The following is a 19,832-nucleotide window of genomic DNA, read 5'->3' as shown; positions in this document are numbered from 1 at the left end:
TCTAGCATGACTGAATTATCACTGTAACCTAGGAATTATAGTAAAAATAGGGGTGGGCTGTGTGAGTTTATCTCAGGGAGAGGGCTGAGAGGCTAGCTGTTACTCCTGGACAGGTCAGTCTGAAGAATGTTTAATGGTATAGTTGTGAAGCCCCCTGTGTGCAGAAACCCCACCGGCTACCAGGAACCTGCAGGCCCTGGGATGGAGCAGCCTCTGCAGAGGTATAGACTGGGCAGCAACTCTGCTGAAAGGGCCTGGGGCTCCTGCTGGTGTGAACGCAAGCCAGAAACTGCCTCTGCTTTACCTCTCCTATAATTCTGCCTCAGTTTCCCTGTAAGAGCCTCTAAAGAACTGTGCAAGGAGAAAATTCAAAGGTATCTAAGAAAAAACCAGCTCATTTTTGGGAGCAGATACCTCACCACTGAAAAAAGCTAGGGTTACCCATAAAGCTGGCTGTAACCATGGTGACCTACAGACCGTGCAGTATTTAGGATCTTTGGGGGAGCAGCTTGCCAGTATTTCTAGTGTTGATTCTGATAGTCATCTGTTTGCTGCCTCCTGCTGGGGAGGAGACTTGAGAGCACTGTGGTAATCCCAAATTGCTTATTTCAAAACCTGTTACCTGAACCTCTTGCAAATGCAGCATTTGACTGACAACTGAAAGGTGTCTTCATCTCAGAGCCTTTGCCAAACCTCTTTCATATCACAGTACTAAAAAATCTCAAAAGATTTTGCATGTTGTCCCTTGAAGCACAGAAATAACCTTTGTCATGATTGTTTCTCTAGCTTGCTTTCTCTGTATGCACCAGTTGCCTCTGGTCTTACAGATAGAGAGTAACCAATTTTAAGGCAGGGGAGTCCTTTGGGGTTTTGTTGTTTTGGTTTTGTTTTTTTTTTAATACAGGATGTATCATAGTTAAATCGTATGGGTTTTTTGAGAAATGGCTGGGATTTCCAATATACCAATATGCAGGTCATCCACAGCACATAGTGGTGGATCTTCATGTCCATCCATTATTATTTTTTTCATCAGCTGTCAGCATGATGTTTTCCCATCCCTATGTATGTCAGGGTTTGCCCATGACGTTTCCATCCCCTTCCCACCCATACGCACTCCTTCACGCAAGATACTGTCTTGCTCCCTGTTAAGAACTAAGTGAACTCTGTATCCCCCATGCTCCATCCCAAATCATGCCTCTTTTCTTGCCCATGCCAAGGGCTGTCTGCGCATCCTTTCTTCTGATCCTTCACCATCCTCTTTCTTTTCTTCTTTCTCTTGTTGGGCTGGAGAGGAAGGCTGATAACTAAGTTAGGGTGCCTGGGATGAGTATGACCTGCTAGGTAACAGCAGGCCCATGAAATCACTGGCGCACTTCAGCATAACACCTTCAATTGTTTCTTGGCATTAGAGACATTTGCAGAGGTGCTTTCTGGGCTAAGCAGCTGTTAGGGGCTCTGTACAGCCTCCACTCTCCGTTTCAGGTTTCTGGCTTTCACACAGTTCGGTGAAGTTCTGGCCCTGGATGACTGAAGTTCTCTCCAGAAACCATTGCACTGCTGACAGGCAGATGCTTATGGGATTCCACTACTCAGCCACGTGAACGCAATACCTCAGATGCATAGCTACAGCTGCCAGAGCTCGGGTGTTTATGAAAACAGGAAATTGTCGAGGGCAGAGTTGAACTAGCTTTCTTCGGGTTTTAATTCTGAAAGGGACTTCTTATTTCTAACTCCCAAAGCCATTCATGATGTTGGTCACAGTATTTTTAGTATCGTTTAAGAAATGCTTTCCATATATAAGAACAGGCACACTGGACCAGACCATCCAGCTGAGGGACAGTGACCAACAGCAGATGCCTGAGGAAGAGCATAAGAACAGGACAACCATGCTTCTTCAAAATGCTCCACCAGCCTCCAATGATCTGTATCTCCAGGATTTGCTGAACCAGAGCTGTTCGCTTCTTGCTGTAGTGTCTTTTCCATGTTTCAGTTCTTCCTGCTTTTCAGCCCCACTTCATTTCACTCTTAAAAAGAAGAGAAACAGTCCAGACTGTTTTATTAGATATACCAGAGGGTGCATATCTATAAGCTGGGGACCTGGCAAGCTGCAGGATCATCCTTAATGCTGCCACCTAGTGCTAATAGGTTATGCAAGAATAAACTCTCCTGTCGGGGGGAAAGAGTTCCATTTAAATCGTGAGACTGTGTTTCTTATATTTTCTACATAGGCTACCAGACCTCAGTTTAGACCGTTGGACTCAATGGGATATCATAAAGAGAAGGAGGATTTGCTTTGTCATTGTAATGTGCTTGGGTTTCAGAGACAAAGTAAGAGACTTAGTGTTCCCTTAGTCTATAGTGAGTAGGTGAATATATTGGTTAGAGCAGCCAAGTGGCAAGCTAACCACCTAACCAAGTGCTAGGTTGCAGCAGCAGGAATAAGGAAAATCACATTAGAGGAGAACGTGAAAAATATATTAGTCCTGGGATTTAATCTACATTTCAGGGTCCCAAAAGAAAGGAGAAATTAATAGATTAAATAAGGAACTCTAGTGGCATTGCATAATAAATCATGGAGTTTGACACTTCTGGGAAGCCTGTAGTCCTGTAGTTCTCTTGGTCTGTATGAATTCAAGGCTGTGAAATCAAGACAGTGTACCTATCATGGTGGGAAGGGATGGTTCTGTGGATCACAGCATGAAGTCTGTTGCTGTTCCCACTGTGCAAGCAAAATATCTGTATAGCTTTACAAGTTTAGTTTTCTAGATTTTTTTTCAGAATCAGTTTTCTTATATAGTTGTATAAAGATAGTTAACAATTAAATTATTTGTATCACTCGCTAAGTATTTGCATAGATGTTTTATTCACCTTTATGGACCAACATGTACTGTGTCATTGCTACACTTCAGTCGGCAGGTAGTGCTTGGTTGTAGCTGAGGTTTTGGCACTTAGTCACAGGTTTGAGTCTTCCCTGCAGGTCACAGCTGTCTCCTTAGTGTGTTAACAGTAGTGGTATGACACTGAAGAAGTCAAAAGTTACCCAAGAGGCTACAAGAATAAGAGAACATGAGTTCCACTGATAACAGTGTTTTATGAGTTCAGGAAACATGTAGACAGTGGGTGCAGTTTAATTTGCAGTTATAATAATTTGCAGTTATAACAGTAAATTCTTCCTGTTTCCAAACAATAATGTCACCCCACTAGACTCGCATGTGGTTGCATGTGCTGACACAGTATATTCAGATGCTGCTAATGACCAGCTGAAGGTGCTTTTACATGGAGATGTTTTCTCCTGCTCTTCTACTCAGCAGTGCTGCTTGTAGAACAAGGTCCTGTAGTATTTTAAAGAAAATGATAAACTGTGCATTGGTTTTCAGACTTTGGTCTACAGACTGTGTGGCAATTATGCCCTTGCTACATGATTACACTTGATGGTTCAGAAGCGCATGTAAGTGATGTTACATTTTATTAGATTCCACTAGTTTTTGTAAGGTTGGTTCCCTGTGTATAAGAATCCTTGGCATTTTTCTGCGAATGACAGCCTAACTGTCTCAGTTATCAACCTGCTGAGATGCAGAGAAGCAAAGTAAGTATCAGTTAGAGAAGCTCTAACTTACTTGGAAACTACCAGCATCTGTTTACTGACTCTCAGACTCATTCTTCTCTGTGTCCCAGCCCTGTAATTCATAGCTGGTGCTACTCCAGTGTTCACCCAGAGCATGCACCCTTTTTGAGGTAAGGAGTGGATGGCAGGTTCTTCCATCGACTTCCTCTGCTCTCCCGGACACATCACGGTGGGGAGGAGGCATCCTGCTTCATCTCGTAACAGCTTCTTTGGTGTATTTGTGTTTGAATCATCCAGTATTTCTGGAATGAAAAGAAAATAAATGGTGGTGATCCTACAATGATAAAATATGTTTTGTGTACCATTCTCAGATTAAGGAACTGGGCAATATGTTTGTAAAACACCTCACTGATTAAATCTAGGGCAAATGTCATATCCCTGTGCAAGCTTTGTTTAAGGGACAAGTTCAGACTCTTTTGCTTGTGTCTGCTGTTGATCAAGATTTCCACCTGCCAGGGAATCTTTAAAACCTGGCAGTGTCTCAATAGGGAATTTAAGAATGTAGAAGAGATGTTCTGGATGTATGTATTCCTCTTAGCTCATGGAACCAGCATAGGAACAGTTTTACATTTATGCACAGTGGTTAGCAGAACAGGGCTGCAGTTTTGCCCAGGCAGTTTTGTCACTACAATGTGCAAAATAAGAATTCTAGAATTTGGCATCATGACTGTCAAAACGTTTCTATTTTAGGAAGGGGTCAGCATGCAGATGGTATTTGACCACATACTACTCAGAATCATGGCTTTCCTTTTTTCCCTTGTCCTAGAAACAGCACGTGTAATTCTTCAACCTTTGATGAATCAGAAGAGTGGCAAGTTGCTCAAGATGCTGAGATATGCTTGTTGAAGTCAGGAGAAATCATGTAAGCAGAACAATTTCATTACTACCAGGCTGAAAGAATAAAGGCTGAGCTCAGATATCAGCTATGTGAGCACAAGTCTTACAGACTCCTGGAAGAGCTGATCGCTTGTGTGGCACAGCAGAATTTGGGCTGAGGAGGAGCAGAGAGTATAGCTCAACGACGCAGAACAGCAGCAATGAGCCAAGTCCTCTCCCTTCAGTCCTGCAAAACTTTAGTCCAAGTGGGGAATAAGAAGGGAAGATTTGGGTCCACATCACAAAACCCTCCTTCCTTATTCTTATTGCAGGAGGTGCTGTGAACAGGAAGGGGGCTGAGAGAGAAGGCTATGAAGTTCTAGTAGTCTCTGGAAGAAACTACAAGGGCAAGTCAGGGAGTGCAGTGTTAGTTGGACCTTTGTCATGGGGAGGGAATTCATGGCCTTTTGGAGCATGTGTCTGTTATTTATTGCCAGCCTCACAGAAACTGTCTTGCCTGCTCTGGTTGATATATGCCATAGCATAAAATGTTGTAGAGAAGTTGTGGATGCCCCATCCCTGGAAGAGTTCCAGGCCGGGTTGGATGGGGCTTTGAGCAACCTGGTCTAATGGAAGGTGTTCCTGACTGTGGCAGGGAGGTTGGAACTAGATGATCTTTAGGGTCCCTTCCAACCCAAACCATTCTAGGATCTATGATCTATGTTCATCTGAGCCTTTGCTCAACCTCTGTGAACTGTGTGTGCACAATTCCCTGCACATATCCTGCTCTGAAATTAATAGTTACGTGCAGTAGCAATACAGCTTGTCACTTACACAGCCAAGGAGGGAATCTAACATATGAAAATGCTGTGACTTGGAGAAATTCCCCTTTGCTCACTCTACCCTTAAGTCTAGCTTTGAGATTTTGGCTTAGTTATGGGGAAGGTTTTAAACTTTTGACTGCAGGGAGATAAATTAATCCATGTTTCAGCCTTGTTGCTGCTGTTCAGAGAACAAAGTGAATGAAGCAGTAACTAAAATCATAGCTGGGCTGTAGGGCAAAACCAAGAGTGATCGTTAGTTTGATCACCTGAGACATCCCAGCAGTTACTTCAGCTAAGAGGAAGACATAACAAGGTAAGCAAGACTTAATGTAAAGCTTCCTCTCTGGCCAGAGTACAACAGTTATCATAGTAAATCAGCTGTGATCCCTAACCACTGTGTAGTCATGGTTGGAAACTGAACTCCTCCTTACTTTAAAACAGCAAATCATCATGGTGACTGTGTGATACCTTCTGGTAAATGTGTTGATTTTTGATAGCTGCTATCAAACAAATCACAATACTGTGATTTACTGTGAGCTCATTGATTTGGAAACAATTTATTTGGCCTAAAGAGTGATACGTTAGATGAGTTTTACTTAGGGTAATGTAGGTGAGATCCACAGCTCTTAGAAATTACAGGTTTCCCCTGAAGAAGGCAAGCAGCATTCTCCTCCTGTTTTAGGCCCTCACTGTTCGCAGTCTGAAATAGATATCTGAAGGAGGCAGGCTAATATAATGCTTCATGACTCGGGATCATCTGGGTGCTGAGAATTTCCTTTTTAATTGGAAGTACTTTGAGTCAGCTTTTATGTAGCTTGCTTCAGTAAAGCAGACCAAGCTGTAGCATTAGGTGCTTCAGAGGATCTAAACAGAGCTGCTGTTCACATTCTACCCATCTGTCCCCTCTGTACTGCTGATCCCTATTTCCTGTACAAGTGATACCTGGAAAGGCGAGTAAATTAGGTGACTAATTTTTATTTAAAAAGAACAGTAGAGGGCAGCAGACTTTTTTTTTTAATCATAGTAACTCTTTAAAGCTTTCTTCAAGCACTAGATTTTTCTAGTCGAAATGAAATAAATAAGTGAATAACATCCCCATTTGCCAAAGCAGTGAAAGTGCTTGATATCAGTCATCTTTTCTGTAGTTCATGCTTTCATCCAAGGCTGAATTTTCCCCACATCTTGTGGACCTTTCCCAAAGCTGCTGTGGAGTCTGCCTCAAATAGATAGAAAATAAAAAGCAATGATTATTGTTTTTGTCTCATAAGAACATTGGATCTCTTCAAGTAATTGTATTTTTCTGCTTCACAGGATCAAACTACCCCTTACAGTGGAAGAGATCTTAAATTTTGGGGAAAGTAACAGAGAGCTATTCATTAAATCCAGCACCTACAGTATCATTCCCATCACAGTGACAGAGATGGGGCTGACAATTAGCTGGATCTTTTCATCGGACCCTAAAAGCATATCCTTCAGCGTCGTCTACCAAGAATCAGGAGACACACCACTGGATCAGTGCAAAGTAAGGCCTTTGTTTCTTTAGTACCTTAGAGATTGTAGTATACTACAGTCAGCTGCCTAGAGGAATCAGCAAGTATAGCTAGAAGGTCTCCACAAGAGTGCCAGTTGCTATTGCATTAAGGACTTGTTTCTCCAATTAAGCCGCAGTTCTCCTGAAGGTAGAGCTACACCTTGAATTATTTGATGTTGCCTGCAAAAGTTGAGTTGAAAAGCACTGTAGCTTCTATTGGTTGCATCTGAAATTCACCTGCTATTATTAAGCAAAAATAAAAGTCCAAGCCTGCAAAATTCTTCTTTTTTCCTTCCTCAGTGTTACTTAATTTGTAAGCTGCTCAGAGCTGATGTTGCCAGGCTCTTAAGCAGGGGCCACAAGGAGGCAGATACATTGATTGGGTTACCTGCATTTCTTACAGTGAAGCATGTATTTAAGTGCCTTGATAGTGTGCGAAATCACGTTGCCAGTGCCCAAGGTACTAGTTTTTATATGCTGTCCATATTTTGTGAGGATTATGGAGTAAGCGAATCTATGTTACTCAGCTCATTGCAGTTTTAATGAAGACAAGGCAGCTGCTGGTTTAACCAGCAGGTGGTAGGGGGAGCCCTAAGGCTGTGATTTTGCTGGGGGAATAAGACATTTATTTAGCATGTGTTAATTCACTCCAAGGTAACTAACTCCATGTAAAATCTCCTTTTTTTTTTTTTTTCTTCAGCTGAAGGCCAAATGAAGAGTGAATGTTGCTTCCATTCTGATCTATCTATTTGATAGAACTTTGTTTTTTATAGGATTGTCCTTGATCTACGTCAGCTGCTGTTCTGACAACTGTCTTTGCTAGGGTTTTACTGTAAGATAGATGGTTACACACAGTTTTGCTGTAAACTTAGATAAACAATTAAGATTTTGCTGAGAAAGCTTATTTTTTTAATACAGAGAGTATAAAAGCATATATTAAAAGACATATTTAGCTAAATTGTGCTCTTGGATATATTTGTGTAGATTTAATGTAGCACTGCTGATGTTAGTAAACTTGCTTAGATTAACGTTAAAAAGATCAGGATTTGATTCTATCTCTAAAGCAGAGATTTATAGCCATAGCTTAACACTGTAAAGAGGTTGTCAAAGGAAAACAGATATCTCGCTGTGAGACTTGAGTTTGGGCGAATTTTTAATACTAATCAGTGAAAATAGTTTTGCAGGCACATATGCACTTTGGGAGTTTCAAGACAGCTCAGGTCTAAATATTTTTCTGAAGGCAAATGTCAATTTATAGGACAAATAGCAAGTTTCATTTTGATTTTTATTGGGTTCCAGGTTCTTATTCCTATGACCCGCTGCAACTCTCATAAGGAAACTATCAGAGGACAGGTGAAAGTCAGAAACTCTGGAATCTACACACTGATATTTGACAACACATTCTCTAGGTGAGTGTAAAAGGTTGAAAGCTTGGTTTTACAGACGGTGGAACTGATCAGATATACCATTATTATGTCCTTCAGAAGTAAGTATGAGACATTGGTCCTGGCTTGCCCAAAGATCTTCTGCCTGAGTTTTGGTTCTAGTTCTTGTGGGTTTTTGTTCCTTCCATAGCAGAATTCCACTCTTCTATCTCAGCCTCTGAGAAGGTAAACAGAAGCGAGCAAGTAATCTGTGACTCTTTCCAGGACAGTTTAGTCAGGATTGTCATCTTACTCATAACAGACCTGACAGCCCTTGTGCAGGCATACTGCTTTTTAACACCAGTCTTTTTTTTGCCTGAGTATAAACTGAAGGATTGAGTACACTTTTAAGGCTTCCTGTCTAGTTGACTTCAGCTAATGTGATCATCTCACTCTCTTGTTTTTTGACAGGTTTATCTCCAAAAGAGTGTTTTATCACTTGGCTGTCGAGCGACCTGTCATCTATGATGGAAGTGATTTTCCATAGCCTTGAATATACTGTGTTATTTTTAATTACATTTTTAAGAAATGCTATTATTTATGTACATGTAAGCATTATGATTACCACTGTGTTTGAAGACTTTGAAACTATGCAATAGCTATAATGCACTTAGAGAACATATATACACTAAAAAATGGAAGCCTTTTTAGGGACACTAATGGTTCTGTACTGTGTACAGATTGCTCAAAAGCCATGTTGTTTGATTTAACAGGTCAAATAATGTTCCAACCAAATTTTTTTCAGTGGGGAGAAAAATAAGTGTGGGGTGTCTAAATGCAAACTGAAATTCTGTACTGAAAATTGAATTCCTTTTCTTACAAAAATATCCTTCAAAAGGAAATTTAAAGAAAAATGCGTATTTTTGTTGACCTCTTCACTGAGGAGTAAACATAACCATTTCTGTTCTGCTCTAATGCTCTTACAGTCAGAACAACAACTATGCAATACTTCAGTCTTCACAGGCATATATTGTAATCCATCTAGAATTTTTTTATCTTTTCCAAGTTTTATAAACAGCAAACATAGGGTTTTTTTACATTTTGGGCTAAGATTTGGTAAGTCTTAACTGGCTTTTACAAATGCTTTGGTACCGGATACCAGTTACAAAACAATATAACATGAAGCAGCAACTCCTTTCACTTTTGCTCACCGTACTCTGTAAGTTGGTCCACTGAAACCAGTTGTTATGGTGTGTGCCAGTGACAGAATCAGGAGTATTATTTGCAGAATAAAGTACCACTCACTGTCTGATATTAGGAAGAGGAGCATTCCTTTTTCCTGCTTTAGCACCTTAGTCATCAGCATTCACAGGAAAGCACAGTTTCTGAGGAGGTCAGCAGTCTCTCTCTCTCTCTAGACCACATGAAAGGTAGCAATAATGTTTGAGTTGGTCTGAAAAACTCCATCCAAACCCAAATGCATATCCAGCCCTGATGAGCTCTCCACCCAGTGTTAGCGTATTCTGTCCCTTTCATAACCCTTGCAGTTGCCCAACTGCTAACTTTCCATCTCAGATTTGGGGACAGAGGTGGCTGTAAACACTGCCTGTTAAGGAAGACTGGGTTCTCGTTTATACAGAATTTCCACGCAAACCATCTGCTTTCTATATAGAATTTCAACTTTTTGTTAAAATATCTGAAAGCAGATTTTTCTCTTAAAAATTCCTATCTTCTAATGGAAAGGCAAAACATTTTGGCAGGAGAAAGGAGAAAAGCTTTCTCCCAACCAGCCCTCCTCATCATTTTAGGTGTGTCTGATTTCTAATGTTATTGTTCTCCTAGGGAAACCCCAGACCTGGAAGGTTTTAGTGCAGCAGTTGGTAGCAGACCAGCTCAGCCTGCCAGGAAACCTGCACACTCTTGGTGGCAGCTGTAGCTGGTATACAGGGGTCATGGTGGGAGACAGAACATAAAACATGAGGGGAAGGAAGAAAAAAGGGCAAGCACAAGCTGAAAGCAAATGATTTAGGGGAGGGGAAAGAAAGCACAGGGGCAAACTTGTAAATGTAAAAACAAGGGCAGGGAATTGGAGGGATCAGCTTGACTAGGGAAGGAAGTCAGGAGAGTCCGGCTGGTGCTTATGTGTTGCTGGTCCAATCCATTACCAGTAGGGGATCTCCTTCTACAGCAAAAGGCTGGTTGTTTAAAAGATGGAGATCACAAGACAAGTGTTGGACATTTACGTAGTAGTAGCTGAGATGGAGGGAAATTTCTGATAATGGGAAAGAAAAGAATACTGCAGATGAAGCTAAAGGTTGCTAATCATTCATTCCAGTTGTTAACACTATAAATACAGTGACCTTGAAAAAGACTGTGAAAGAATGACTACCCTTCATGGAGCACCGAGATTTTAGGTTGTGCATAGAGGGCTTTCTAACAGAGCAAATTTTGTTCTCTGGGTGGCGTCAAGCTGACATCAGGTGGCCTTTTCAGCTAGGATGTCTGGCTCACTGGTAGCTTTCCCTTCCCTTCAGATGCCTCTTCCGCGTACTGGTGGGGTGCTCCCCAGCCTCTGTCAGGCAGAGGGGTCAGGGGAAGGTGCGAGCTGGTTTATTCCCCCTCCAGAGGGAACAGGCTGCAATGCAGTTAAACCCTTACCTGGCTGCGTGCATGAAAATGAGATGGACAAGAGACTGAAGTGGGGTCACAGATCAGTTCATGACTTATGGCATATTTCAGTGTTGAAGCTATGTTTTATATTTAATTAGGCAAGAAGAGATTATTTATTGCTTAAAAATGGAGTACTGTGTACCATATGCTATGCAGTTTCACTGAGCTGTTACTGAAGTCTGCTGTAGTTTTCCTTTAAGCTTTTAGGTGTGGTTTTTAAAAGCATTTTGCTGTTGTTTTAGTTAGAATACTAATCTTACTAGGATATCTTTCTTAAAATGCCAAATGTAAGGTAAAGGGACACTGTCAATTATCTTAGGCCAAAATATGACAACTCTGCTCAGAAGTATTTGAAATATCTCCATTCAAAATCATTTGACAGACTTGCCTCTGGATTACCTCTCTACATCCCAGTTCTTAACATTTTTTTCATCCTGTGTCAAATATTTTTAAGCCACTGTTTATGTAGCTCTTAAAGTAATTAGCTCCATCTAGTAAGCCAGATGTTTTCCTGACAGTTGTTCATGTAGACAGTCCTGAGGCTGGCTGAAGCATATGTTTGGGAGGAGGGGAATAAAAACACTGGGTTGTTTTTATTTAGCATTTGAGTCTTTATGGTACCTTTTTCTTTAAGTTTTCCTGCCCCATGAGAGTAGTTTTATGGCTGTTTTCCTCTCTGAAAGAGGACTAAGAGTGGGAGCCAGAACCTGTAGAAAAGAAAAGGTTTGCTTCTAACCAAGGAGAGTATTTAAGAAGGAGAAAAGGTTTCAAAAGAGGAAGTAATCAGTGTGGTAAGGTACAGGAGTGCAACTGTTCAAATCGGCTGTTGAAGACCAGGATCCCATCATGGAGTCTTTTATACATCAGAGGCTGTGCAGAGAAGACAGTAAAGAACCTGTCATTCGTACCGACCTTTTGTTTGAATGTCCCAGACTGTTTATTACTGGGGCCATGGAAACCCAATAAAGGACTTGGCACAAGTGTAGGTTTGTGCAAGAGATTATTTCATTCAAGCCCCTTGTACCTCCATTCATAAAGCACTTGTTAATATGAGCTGTGCCAGGAACGCTGATAAATCTGTTTATTTACAGGTACTCAGGTGATTAGTTGAATTGGGCTTTTATTATCTGCAGCAATGCAATTAAAAGAAAACAAATACTTAAAATTGATCATGAAGTTAATTTAAGGGGATGTAACACTCATGGGACAAAGAGAGTATGTGTCGTGGTCAGTATAAGCAATTGGATGTTTTTTCTGGGTGCTGGAACAACGGAAGGTAGTATTTTTTGTTATGCAGAGGTTTATGCGAAGGCAAGAACATAGTTGCTTTAAGAAGATGACAGTGTTCCTTTACTCAATGTTCCTCAATGTTGCTTTATGAAAAATCACTGAGATGTATTGCACAAGAGTGTACCACGTTACAAAATAGCAAAGTTACAAAAGCCTGACTTTGCTCCTTTTTTAAAATTGAAATTGCACTACAGTTTTAATTATGCTCAATCACTGAGACTGTAACTTGTTCAGAAGCATCTTTTGGTCTTAACTGCCAAAGAATTGCAAGCCCCATTCACATCAAGCTTCACGCTCCAGATAGGGGAAAAAGAGATTTATGTATACCAGCGTCTGGTACAGTTACAGAGATGTAGATGGTTGTGTACTGGAATGTTTCTTGATGCTTTTTTTTTTCCCCTTTTTTAACCTCAGGAATTAAAAAAATAAAGTTCTGTATCATTGAGAATGTGTCGCTTTTCTGCCTTGTAGAGATAGCTTTGTCTGGAAGATAAATCAGTTGATTGCATGATGTACTTCTAAGGAGGAAAAAGTTTTACAAAATATGGAAAATAGAAAATAATTTGTCATGCTGGTGGAGAAAGGCCACGTCTGTACAGTACAACAGAGCAACAGCGGACATCCTTAAATAAGTACTAAGTGAGCCGGTCCCCAAGATAGAGGACATATCACCCTGTCCTGGTGGCTCGGAGCAGCTGGGCCTCCCCCAGCAAGAGCAGAGCCCTGTGGCTGAGAAACACCTTCGACCGTCTTTGCTTCCCCTCGGAGGTAAAAACAAAGCAGCCCTAAGGACAGCAATTACACTCGCTGTCATCCATGACACCAATCAGCACTGTCCTTCAGCTTGGGGCTCCCATCTGGTTTTCCCCAGGTGCTGGCCGGGTCTCTACGCCTGGGTTATGTTGCGTGGCTGTGGGAGGGAAAGAAGCGCTGCGTGAGTCGCAGGCATTCTTCACATGTCGCTGTCGCCTCCGTGTTTGCCGCGTTCCCCAGGGCTGGGACTACAGCTGCAAACGTGTAGGCTTGTCTGCACTGCTACGGCCATCTGAATGGGGTCAGGAGGACGACGGGCCCCGTCACGACCAGTCATTGCTGCTTTTATCCGTGATTTCTGTTTCCTCATGGGAGTTTCCTGCTGGGGTGGAGGCTGTGATGCTTCCCCTCCCCATGCTTCAGCAGCAGCACCAGCCCCTGCTCCATGTTCAGAGGCTTGTCGCTGGGACAGAGTTTCCGACGAAGCCTAGCCTGCAGTACATGTGTCAGTGACCACACCTTGCTGTACAACATCTCTGGAAGGGAGGCTTTAGTTGTTGAAAGCCTTTGTTTACATCTCCAATAATCCATGTTTAACCATACCGGACAATATATCCTCCCTTCTTTGGTGCTAGGGGCAAGGCTCTTCCAGCCCTAGTGCTGCCTTACAGAGGGTCTTAACCCACCTCTTTCTTGGCCTGTGCCCCAAGAATTGGCCTTGGCACACTCAGTATGACATTCTGCTGTGGCAACCATGTGAAGCTGCCACAAGACAGCAGTATCCTCTCCGTTAGCCCTTGAAATGTCACACGGACACGCTGAAATCCAAATACAAGGTTTCAAAACACATATGGCCCAGGAGGCTTGGAAAAAACAAGCAGCACTTGGGGGGTGCTGGGATGACAGTGTCTGGTCAGTTCAATGATGGATAAGTGATCCAGATTGTACTTGGAAATGGTGTGTTTGCATACACCTAACTCAGATCGATGGTTCTGGTTTTGGGCTACTCTATCTACCATGACTTCAGTGATTCTTGCTGCACCAGTCTCCCACACCTTTCCATCATTTTTCTGCTCTCTGGAAGAGGCACTTCTATAAAGCACGTCTCTCTCTCAGGCAGGAGCAGGCATCAGTTAGGCGGGTTTGCCTGCAGAGAGTGAAAGTTTCTCATCGGTTCTCCTAACTTCCTCTCTTTGTACCACAAGCAGGCCGGTGCCACGCTACGTGACTGCCTGCACCGCGGTCGCAGCTACCTCTGAGCCCTTGACCACAGTGCATCGATGACAACCTGAAGCTACTGCCATGGCTGTCCCTGCTACAGCTCGGCTCCCAGCCTTTGCATAGTTTGAGTGCGTTACGCCAGCGGGCAGGTCTGGCCCAGTTCCCGCCTGGGCAAAATGTGGGGTCCTGGCACGCTTATGGCTCTCTGAAGTCTGAGATGGGGACTAGGAGTTGAAATGAAGGGTCTCAGGGTGACGATGCAACACTCAGGGCAGAGACAAGTGGAGCTGCTCCTTCAAAGAAAAGGGACAGCAGAGGAGACTGCAACCCAAAACTGGGAATATCTGGGAAAAAAATTACGTTAAGGAGAGGGGAGGGGAGCTGTGGAAGATCTTAGGCCTCTCCCGGGATTTCCAACAATGGCTCGGTGAGTGTCCTGCTGGAGCTGTGGGTAAGGTGCAGGCAGCGTCCCACGGGAGGTGCGAGGGGCCGTGGGGCAGGGGAGGCAACACCCCTCACCTTCCGGGAAACCTCCCCTCCTGGGAGACAGCATCAGCTGAAGCCTGGGGACACCCTAGGGAGGCACAAGAAGGATTTCGGTGGGATAAATCCAGCTAAAACCTCGGGGCAGAGGGACAGAGGAGCCCTGGGAGGGCTTGGCCACAAGGAGCTGTGCTGCTGGCAGATAGAGGCCCCCCAGCCTCTGGGGGTAATGGTAGCAAACACCTCCGTGACCGAGTCCCTGCTGTGTGGTGGCCAGCAACAAGGGACCCCACCGGGGACGAGGCTGCAGCCGGAGGGAAGCAGCTTCCCCGCCAGTTTGGGGGCTGCTGGCAGCCTGAGAAGCCACCGGTGGCTGCTGGACCACAGGCAGCCCTGGCGGGACAGACCCCATGAGGGAAAACCCACCCGGGGGCGGGGGCTGGTCCCCCCAGCAAAGCGGCAGGGAGCAGCCTGACTCAGAGTGGGACATGTGTGACCCCGGGACGACCCTGCCGCCCCAAACTGCTGAAAGTTCATCGCCGTTTCACCACCCTCAACAGTTTCACTCGCCGACCAAGCATGAAAATTTCCCACCGCGTTTCGTGGAGCAAAGAAGCTTTTACCTTCTCTGAGAAGGCCCTGAAATTCAAGTTCCCGGGGCTGGCGGGATGCTGTGCAGGGAAGAGGAGCTCGAGGCCACCGGGCAGGACCGCAGGTCGGTGGCAGCAAAGGTTTGCACGCTTGTTTGTTTGTTTGCATGACTTGAGGGCTCTTTTGGGGCCGGGAGGACCCTCTGGGTGGGACCACCCTCAGCCCCAGGAAGGGTTAGACATGTGAAGTAAACCCTGTCAGCAAAGTTTTCCTTTGGTCTTTTTTGGGAGGGGTAGGTCCCATCGTTGGAAACAGGTTATGTGTACGGACCCAAACCTGGGAAGGATGTGTGGGCAAGAAACAACCAGTTCATCCCCTTGCTGTATGTGGCGGCGCCTTTATTTAACGGAATTTCAGCTTCCGTTCGCGCTGAGCTCGACACAAATTGCAAAACCCCCCCAAACCCTTCTTACACCTATAGTAAAAAGTACATACAACTTTCACCATTTTTTCCTCTAAGGAGAAGGTTAAAAAATTTTTTAAAATCCTAATAAGCACATACAAAACTAGAACCTTATCTGCTCAGATGTACCCTATTAACTAGAAAAGCAGCCAAACCTTGCAGAAAGCTTGTGTTTATTGACACGCTTTAATGATTAATGCACAATGAAAATACTGTCTTCCTGCAAGAAATAATTACCAGGAGGCAAACTAGGTTAAATATGATTATTTAAAAGAAAGCCCCCTGAGCACTACAACTTGCGATGGAAGACTGGGAGGTGCAGGCTACAGTCAGGCAGGACAGGCGATGCCACGTCCCTGGGAAGGGACGAGTGAGGGGGAATGGCCACGCGGTGCCCTGCAGCCTCAGGTTAGGTTTGACACTTCATTACTCTCTGTCTTACTGGCCGCGGGCTAAATGTATTTTCTAACCATTAGCAAAGATATCAGTGCATAACCAGTGGTCTGTTGAACCATGGGTTTGGGTTTTGCATTCTGGTTTACTGTGGCTTTGCACCATATGGCAACTATCTCCGGGACAGACAACTCAATGTCTTTGATGCCCTTGAATTTTTATTGTGAGGTGCGATTTGTCAATGCAGGGAACCGCACAAAATGCCAGTATCAAAACAGGAGCCGTAGCAAATAAATTGTACCCAATTTCGCCTTACACCACACAGCTAAAATATAGGAGAAAGATAGATCTAATTCTGTAATGACCACTTTATGAACGCGAACGATTGGCTTTCCTTTGCAAGAAGAACCACACATGCAGCAAAACAGGCTTAATGTCTGCACAGGCACAGAAAGTAGCATTTGACTGTTGCAATAAACCAGCGTAGGAGCTAAAGGCTGTTCTCCTTTGCAGCGGAGGGGACCTGGTGTGGGTGCAGGCAGAGCTCCCAGGTCCAGCCACCTCTGTAGGTGACCCTGGCCGGACAGCAAATGAAGGCTGAACCCCCTCCTGGTGCTTCCTATGGACGGGATGGGTGGTTCATCTCGCTTCATCTGCCTCTGTTGCTGCCATAGCTGGGCTTGTCACCTCTCTGCAAGGCCTGTTATTTCAGGCTGTGGTCTGAGCCACAGGTGGGCCGGGTATTTACAGCTGTCACAAAGATAGCTTTTAAGCTCTATCAGTTCTGCTTACAATAAGTGTGGCTCCATTTTGCTGTCCTGTGCCGAAGGTTTCTCTTCCTTTCAGCCTGCAAGCCCAGGCTCAGCGAGGACGGGTTGCGCGAGGAGCCCCCAGCCCTCCCCGCTCCTCTGAGACAGTCTTTGGGGTATACAGACAGTTTCCAAAGAGTTTGGTGCTCCTCTGGCAGGGAGAGAGCGGAGGGCCTAACTTACAAGAGGACTTGGCAAGGTGGGGGCATACCGGAGGAGGTCAAGTGGGTGCTGAGTGTCAGGGAGCTTCTCACCCGCTGCCTGCCCAGCATGGCAAAGGACCAGTTTGAGCTGTGCTCCTGACTGTCGCAGGTGGAGGAGCACTGCTCTTGGCCCCTGCTCCAGTAGCAGCCGCTGCTCTGCATCATCCTGCCCAGCGCCGTCCTGAACCGCTCTCCAGCAAAGACGTAGAGGAAGGGGTTGAGGCAGCTGTGGAGGAAGGCGATGCTCTGGGTGACCTGCAGCTCGATGTCCAGCCAGTTGGCAGCCTGACAGCTGTACGCCACCCTGGTGTAGTTGTTGATGGCTTTGACCAGCAAAACAATATTGTACGGGAACTGAGAGAGGAGGAAAGCGGTGATGATCATGGTGATGATCTTCAGCGACTTCTGCTTTTGGGATCTTTTGGCTTGCAGGAGGGTGTTGATGATAAGGGCGTAACAAATAACCATCACAAGGAATGGGAAGAAGAATCCAATTGTGACTTTCAAGGCCAGGACAGTAATTCTGAAGATCGTGCTGATGTTTGATGGGTATGTAATTTTGCAAACTGTTATGTCACCCACCTGGGTGCTTTGGCTGTACAGGACTTCTGGGATACACAAGCTCATGGATGTCAGCCAGACAGCCAAGCACATGAGTTTGCTGTGCAGGAGCCGCCTTTGCTTAGCAGTTTTAGCTTTCATTGCCTGGACAATAGTGATGTACCTGTCAAAGCTGATGCAGGTTAGAAACAAGCTGCAGCCATAGAAGTTGATCTTATACATACTGTTGACGACTTTGCACATGAAGTTCTTGAAGATCCAGCCATCGGAGGCAGCCTTGGCCCAGAAGGGAAGGGTGAAGAGGAGGAGCAGGTCCGCAAGGGCCAGGTGCAGCAGGTACCGATCCATCATGCTCCTCCTGAAGCGGTATTTGCAATAGACGACCACGACCAAGGCGTTTCCCACTGTGCCCACAGAGAAGATGAGCCAGAAAAACACTGGCAGGAAGGCTCGAGCGAACTGCCTGACCTGCCTCTTGTCGCATGTGAAATCTGTGTCATTTACCAGGTTTCCATCCAGGGACAGCACCGTGCTGTCATTCCTGTAGTAATCCAGGCTGGTCTTGCCAGGGTGGGTGACCTGCAATGGGTCAGCAGGTAAATTTGTGTTGAGAGGTGGCTCAATAAAGCACAAATTTGTCCCTCTCCACCAGATGCAGTTGAAGATCCCCAATATATTCCATTTTAGATGGGAAATTGCAAAGGCTGCCAGCGAAACACAGTGTGTTTCAGACTGCTTGAAGTGTGTGGCACAGCAGAGGCTTATAAAAATGACCCGTTGAGCAACAAACTCTTTACAGAAGAGCAGTTCATCACCTCCAGCCAACTTCAGTTATTAAAATGGCAGGTGGTGAGAGCATTATCTCTGTCAAGATCATTCAAAACACTGTTGGCTTGTCAGCCTCAAATACATAACAAAATGCAAAATCCTCAACTCAGAAAGAGGTGGGGAAGAAGGCTTTGTGTTACTGCTATGGTGGGATGGCACCGTTGGCAAGAGAGAGGCAGAAAACTGATGGAGGCAAAGAGGGGGGAAAGAAAAACTCAGATTACACAGCAGCATCGCTGTATACTCACTACACTTGCAACTGCCATCTTCAGCCAGATGTTTACTCAGTCTTAAAGGAGGCTCCGTAACCTGGAGAGGAAAGATGGGGGGAAAACAACTGATTTAAAACAACTTTGAAGAAGAACTGTGACTTTTCTTTCTTCTTCTTCTTCTTCTTCTTCTTCTTCTTCTTCTTCTTCTTCTTCTAATAAAAACCTCAACCCTTTGAAACGAGTCTGGCCAGGAGATGAACAAACCACACAGAAATTGATGTTGCTGGTTTGATTATTTAGCTGCTTCCATTTTACAAATTTACATTTAGCCTCCATTAGGTCTTCAGCTTCTCTATGGCACTGTGCTGATTAAGTTCTTTGATGTACTAGAGTCACTGTGATCTCATTTTTAATAAGATGTAGACTCCCCAGTGCGCACATTAAAAAAGAAAGTAATCTGAAAGCACCGTATCTTCCAAAAGATTTGTGAGAATAAATGAAATGTGTCTCTTAAATTAACAAGGAAAAGTACCTGCCTTTAGTATTAGTTTGCAGTGTTAAAATATTTGCATCCTCTGCAGTGACTGATAATCTCTGCCTGCAACATCTCTTTCTTATCTGTGAGTTTAAGTGAGATGCTCATTGCTGTTGGTCTGCAAAGCAGTTCATTATGCCTCAGTAAACAAGAAAATACTGTTTTTCCCTGCTGCAGGTTGCTTTTCAAGTCAGTCTACCATCTACCAGCACCAGCACCAAAGGTAGCTGAGCCTGGTGGGCTCAACGTAAGTCAAACAATCCTAAGCTTTCAACCTGTTCTGCACCAGCCCGACTGTGCTAGTGCCTGGGGACGAAGCCCAGGGACAACATGAGGAGGGTCCCGTCGGTGCTACTGGGGACCTTCAGCTAGCACAGACCTTTCCTCTGGTCATCAGTGGCTTCAAAAGCAGGTCAGACAACTGAGAGATCACCTCGCAGAGCCAAACTTCTCACCACAGCAGCAGCTGGACGGAGCCGAACCTTCCCCATGGGGAAGCAGCCCATGTTCATGCTCTGCCTTCCCTCCGGTTGCTCGTTGCGCACTGGCTAAAAGCCCCTTCCCTGGTATTATTTGGGGCACGAACTGACGCACCATGCCGTTTGCCTCCCCAGCCTGCCTTAGGGTTCGCTGAGTTAGCAAGTTCATCAACAAAGCCAG

At 44.6% G+C, this 19,832-nt stretch overlaps 2 protein-coding genes across 7 annotated transcripts in view; one reads left to right on the top strand and one right to left on the bottom strand.

Annotated features, from left to right (window-relative positions):
• Window positions 1-12,568, top strand: part of FYCO1 (FYVE and coiled-coil domain autophagy adaptor 1) — a 53,699-nt gene extending 41,131 nt beyond the window's left edge. For 5 of the 6 annotated variants that reach the window (XM_069811581.1, XM_069811548.1, XM_069811558.1 and 2 more), the window contains exons 15-18: window positions 4,392-4,487; window positions 6,577-6,787; window positions 8,096-8,205; window positions 8,632-12,568. In XM_069811581.1, coding sequence (XP_069667682.1) covers window positions 4,392-4,487; window positions 6,577-6,787; window positions 8,096-8,205; window positions 8,632-8,707 — 493 coding nt within the window. In that variant the 3' untranslated portion in view covers window positions 8,708-12,568. The remainder of the gene's footprint in view (window positions 1-4,391; window positions 4,488-6,576; window positions 6,788-8,095; window positions 8,206-8,631) is intronic. The other variant, XM_069811574.1, reaches the window with a different exon arrangement.
• A 3,060-nt stretch (window positions 12,569-15,628) lies between these two features.
• On the bottom strand, window positions 15,629-18,691 carry CCR9 (C-C motif chemokine receptor 9). The gene is made up of 2 exons (XM_009919168.2): window positions 18,674-18,691; window positions 15,629-18,176 (listed from the first exon to the last, which is right to left on the bottom strand). Exons 1-2 carry the CDS (start codon window positions 18,689-18,691, stop codon window positions 17,013-17,015), a joined length of 1,182 nt encoding a protein of 393 aa, XP_009917470.2. The 3' UTR covers window positions 15,629-17,012.
• Between the last annotated feature and the right edge of the window lie 1,141 nt (window positions 18,692-19,832).

Source organism: Haliaeetus albicilla, chromosome 2 (assembly GCF_947461875.1).
Source record: "Haliaeetus albicilla chromosome 2, bHalAlb1.1, whole genome shotgun sequence".
Classification (NCBI taxonomy): Eukaryota; Metazoa; Chordata; class Aves; order Accipitriformes; family Accipitridae; genus Haliaeetus; species Haliaeetus albicilla.
This window is presented reverse-complemented; position numbering and strand designations above follow the sequence as displayed.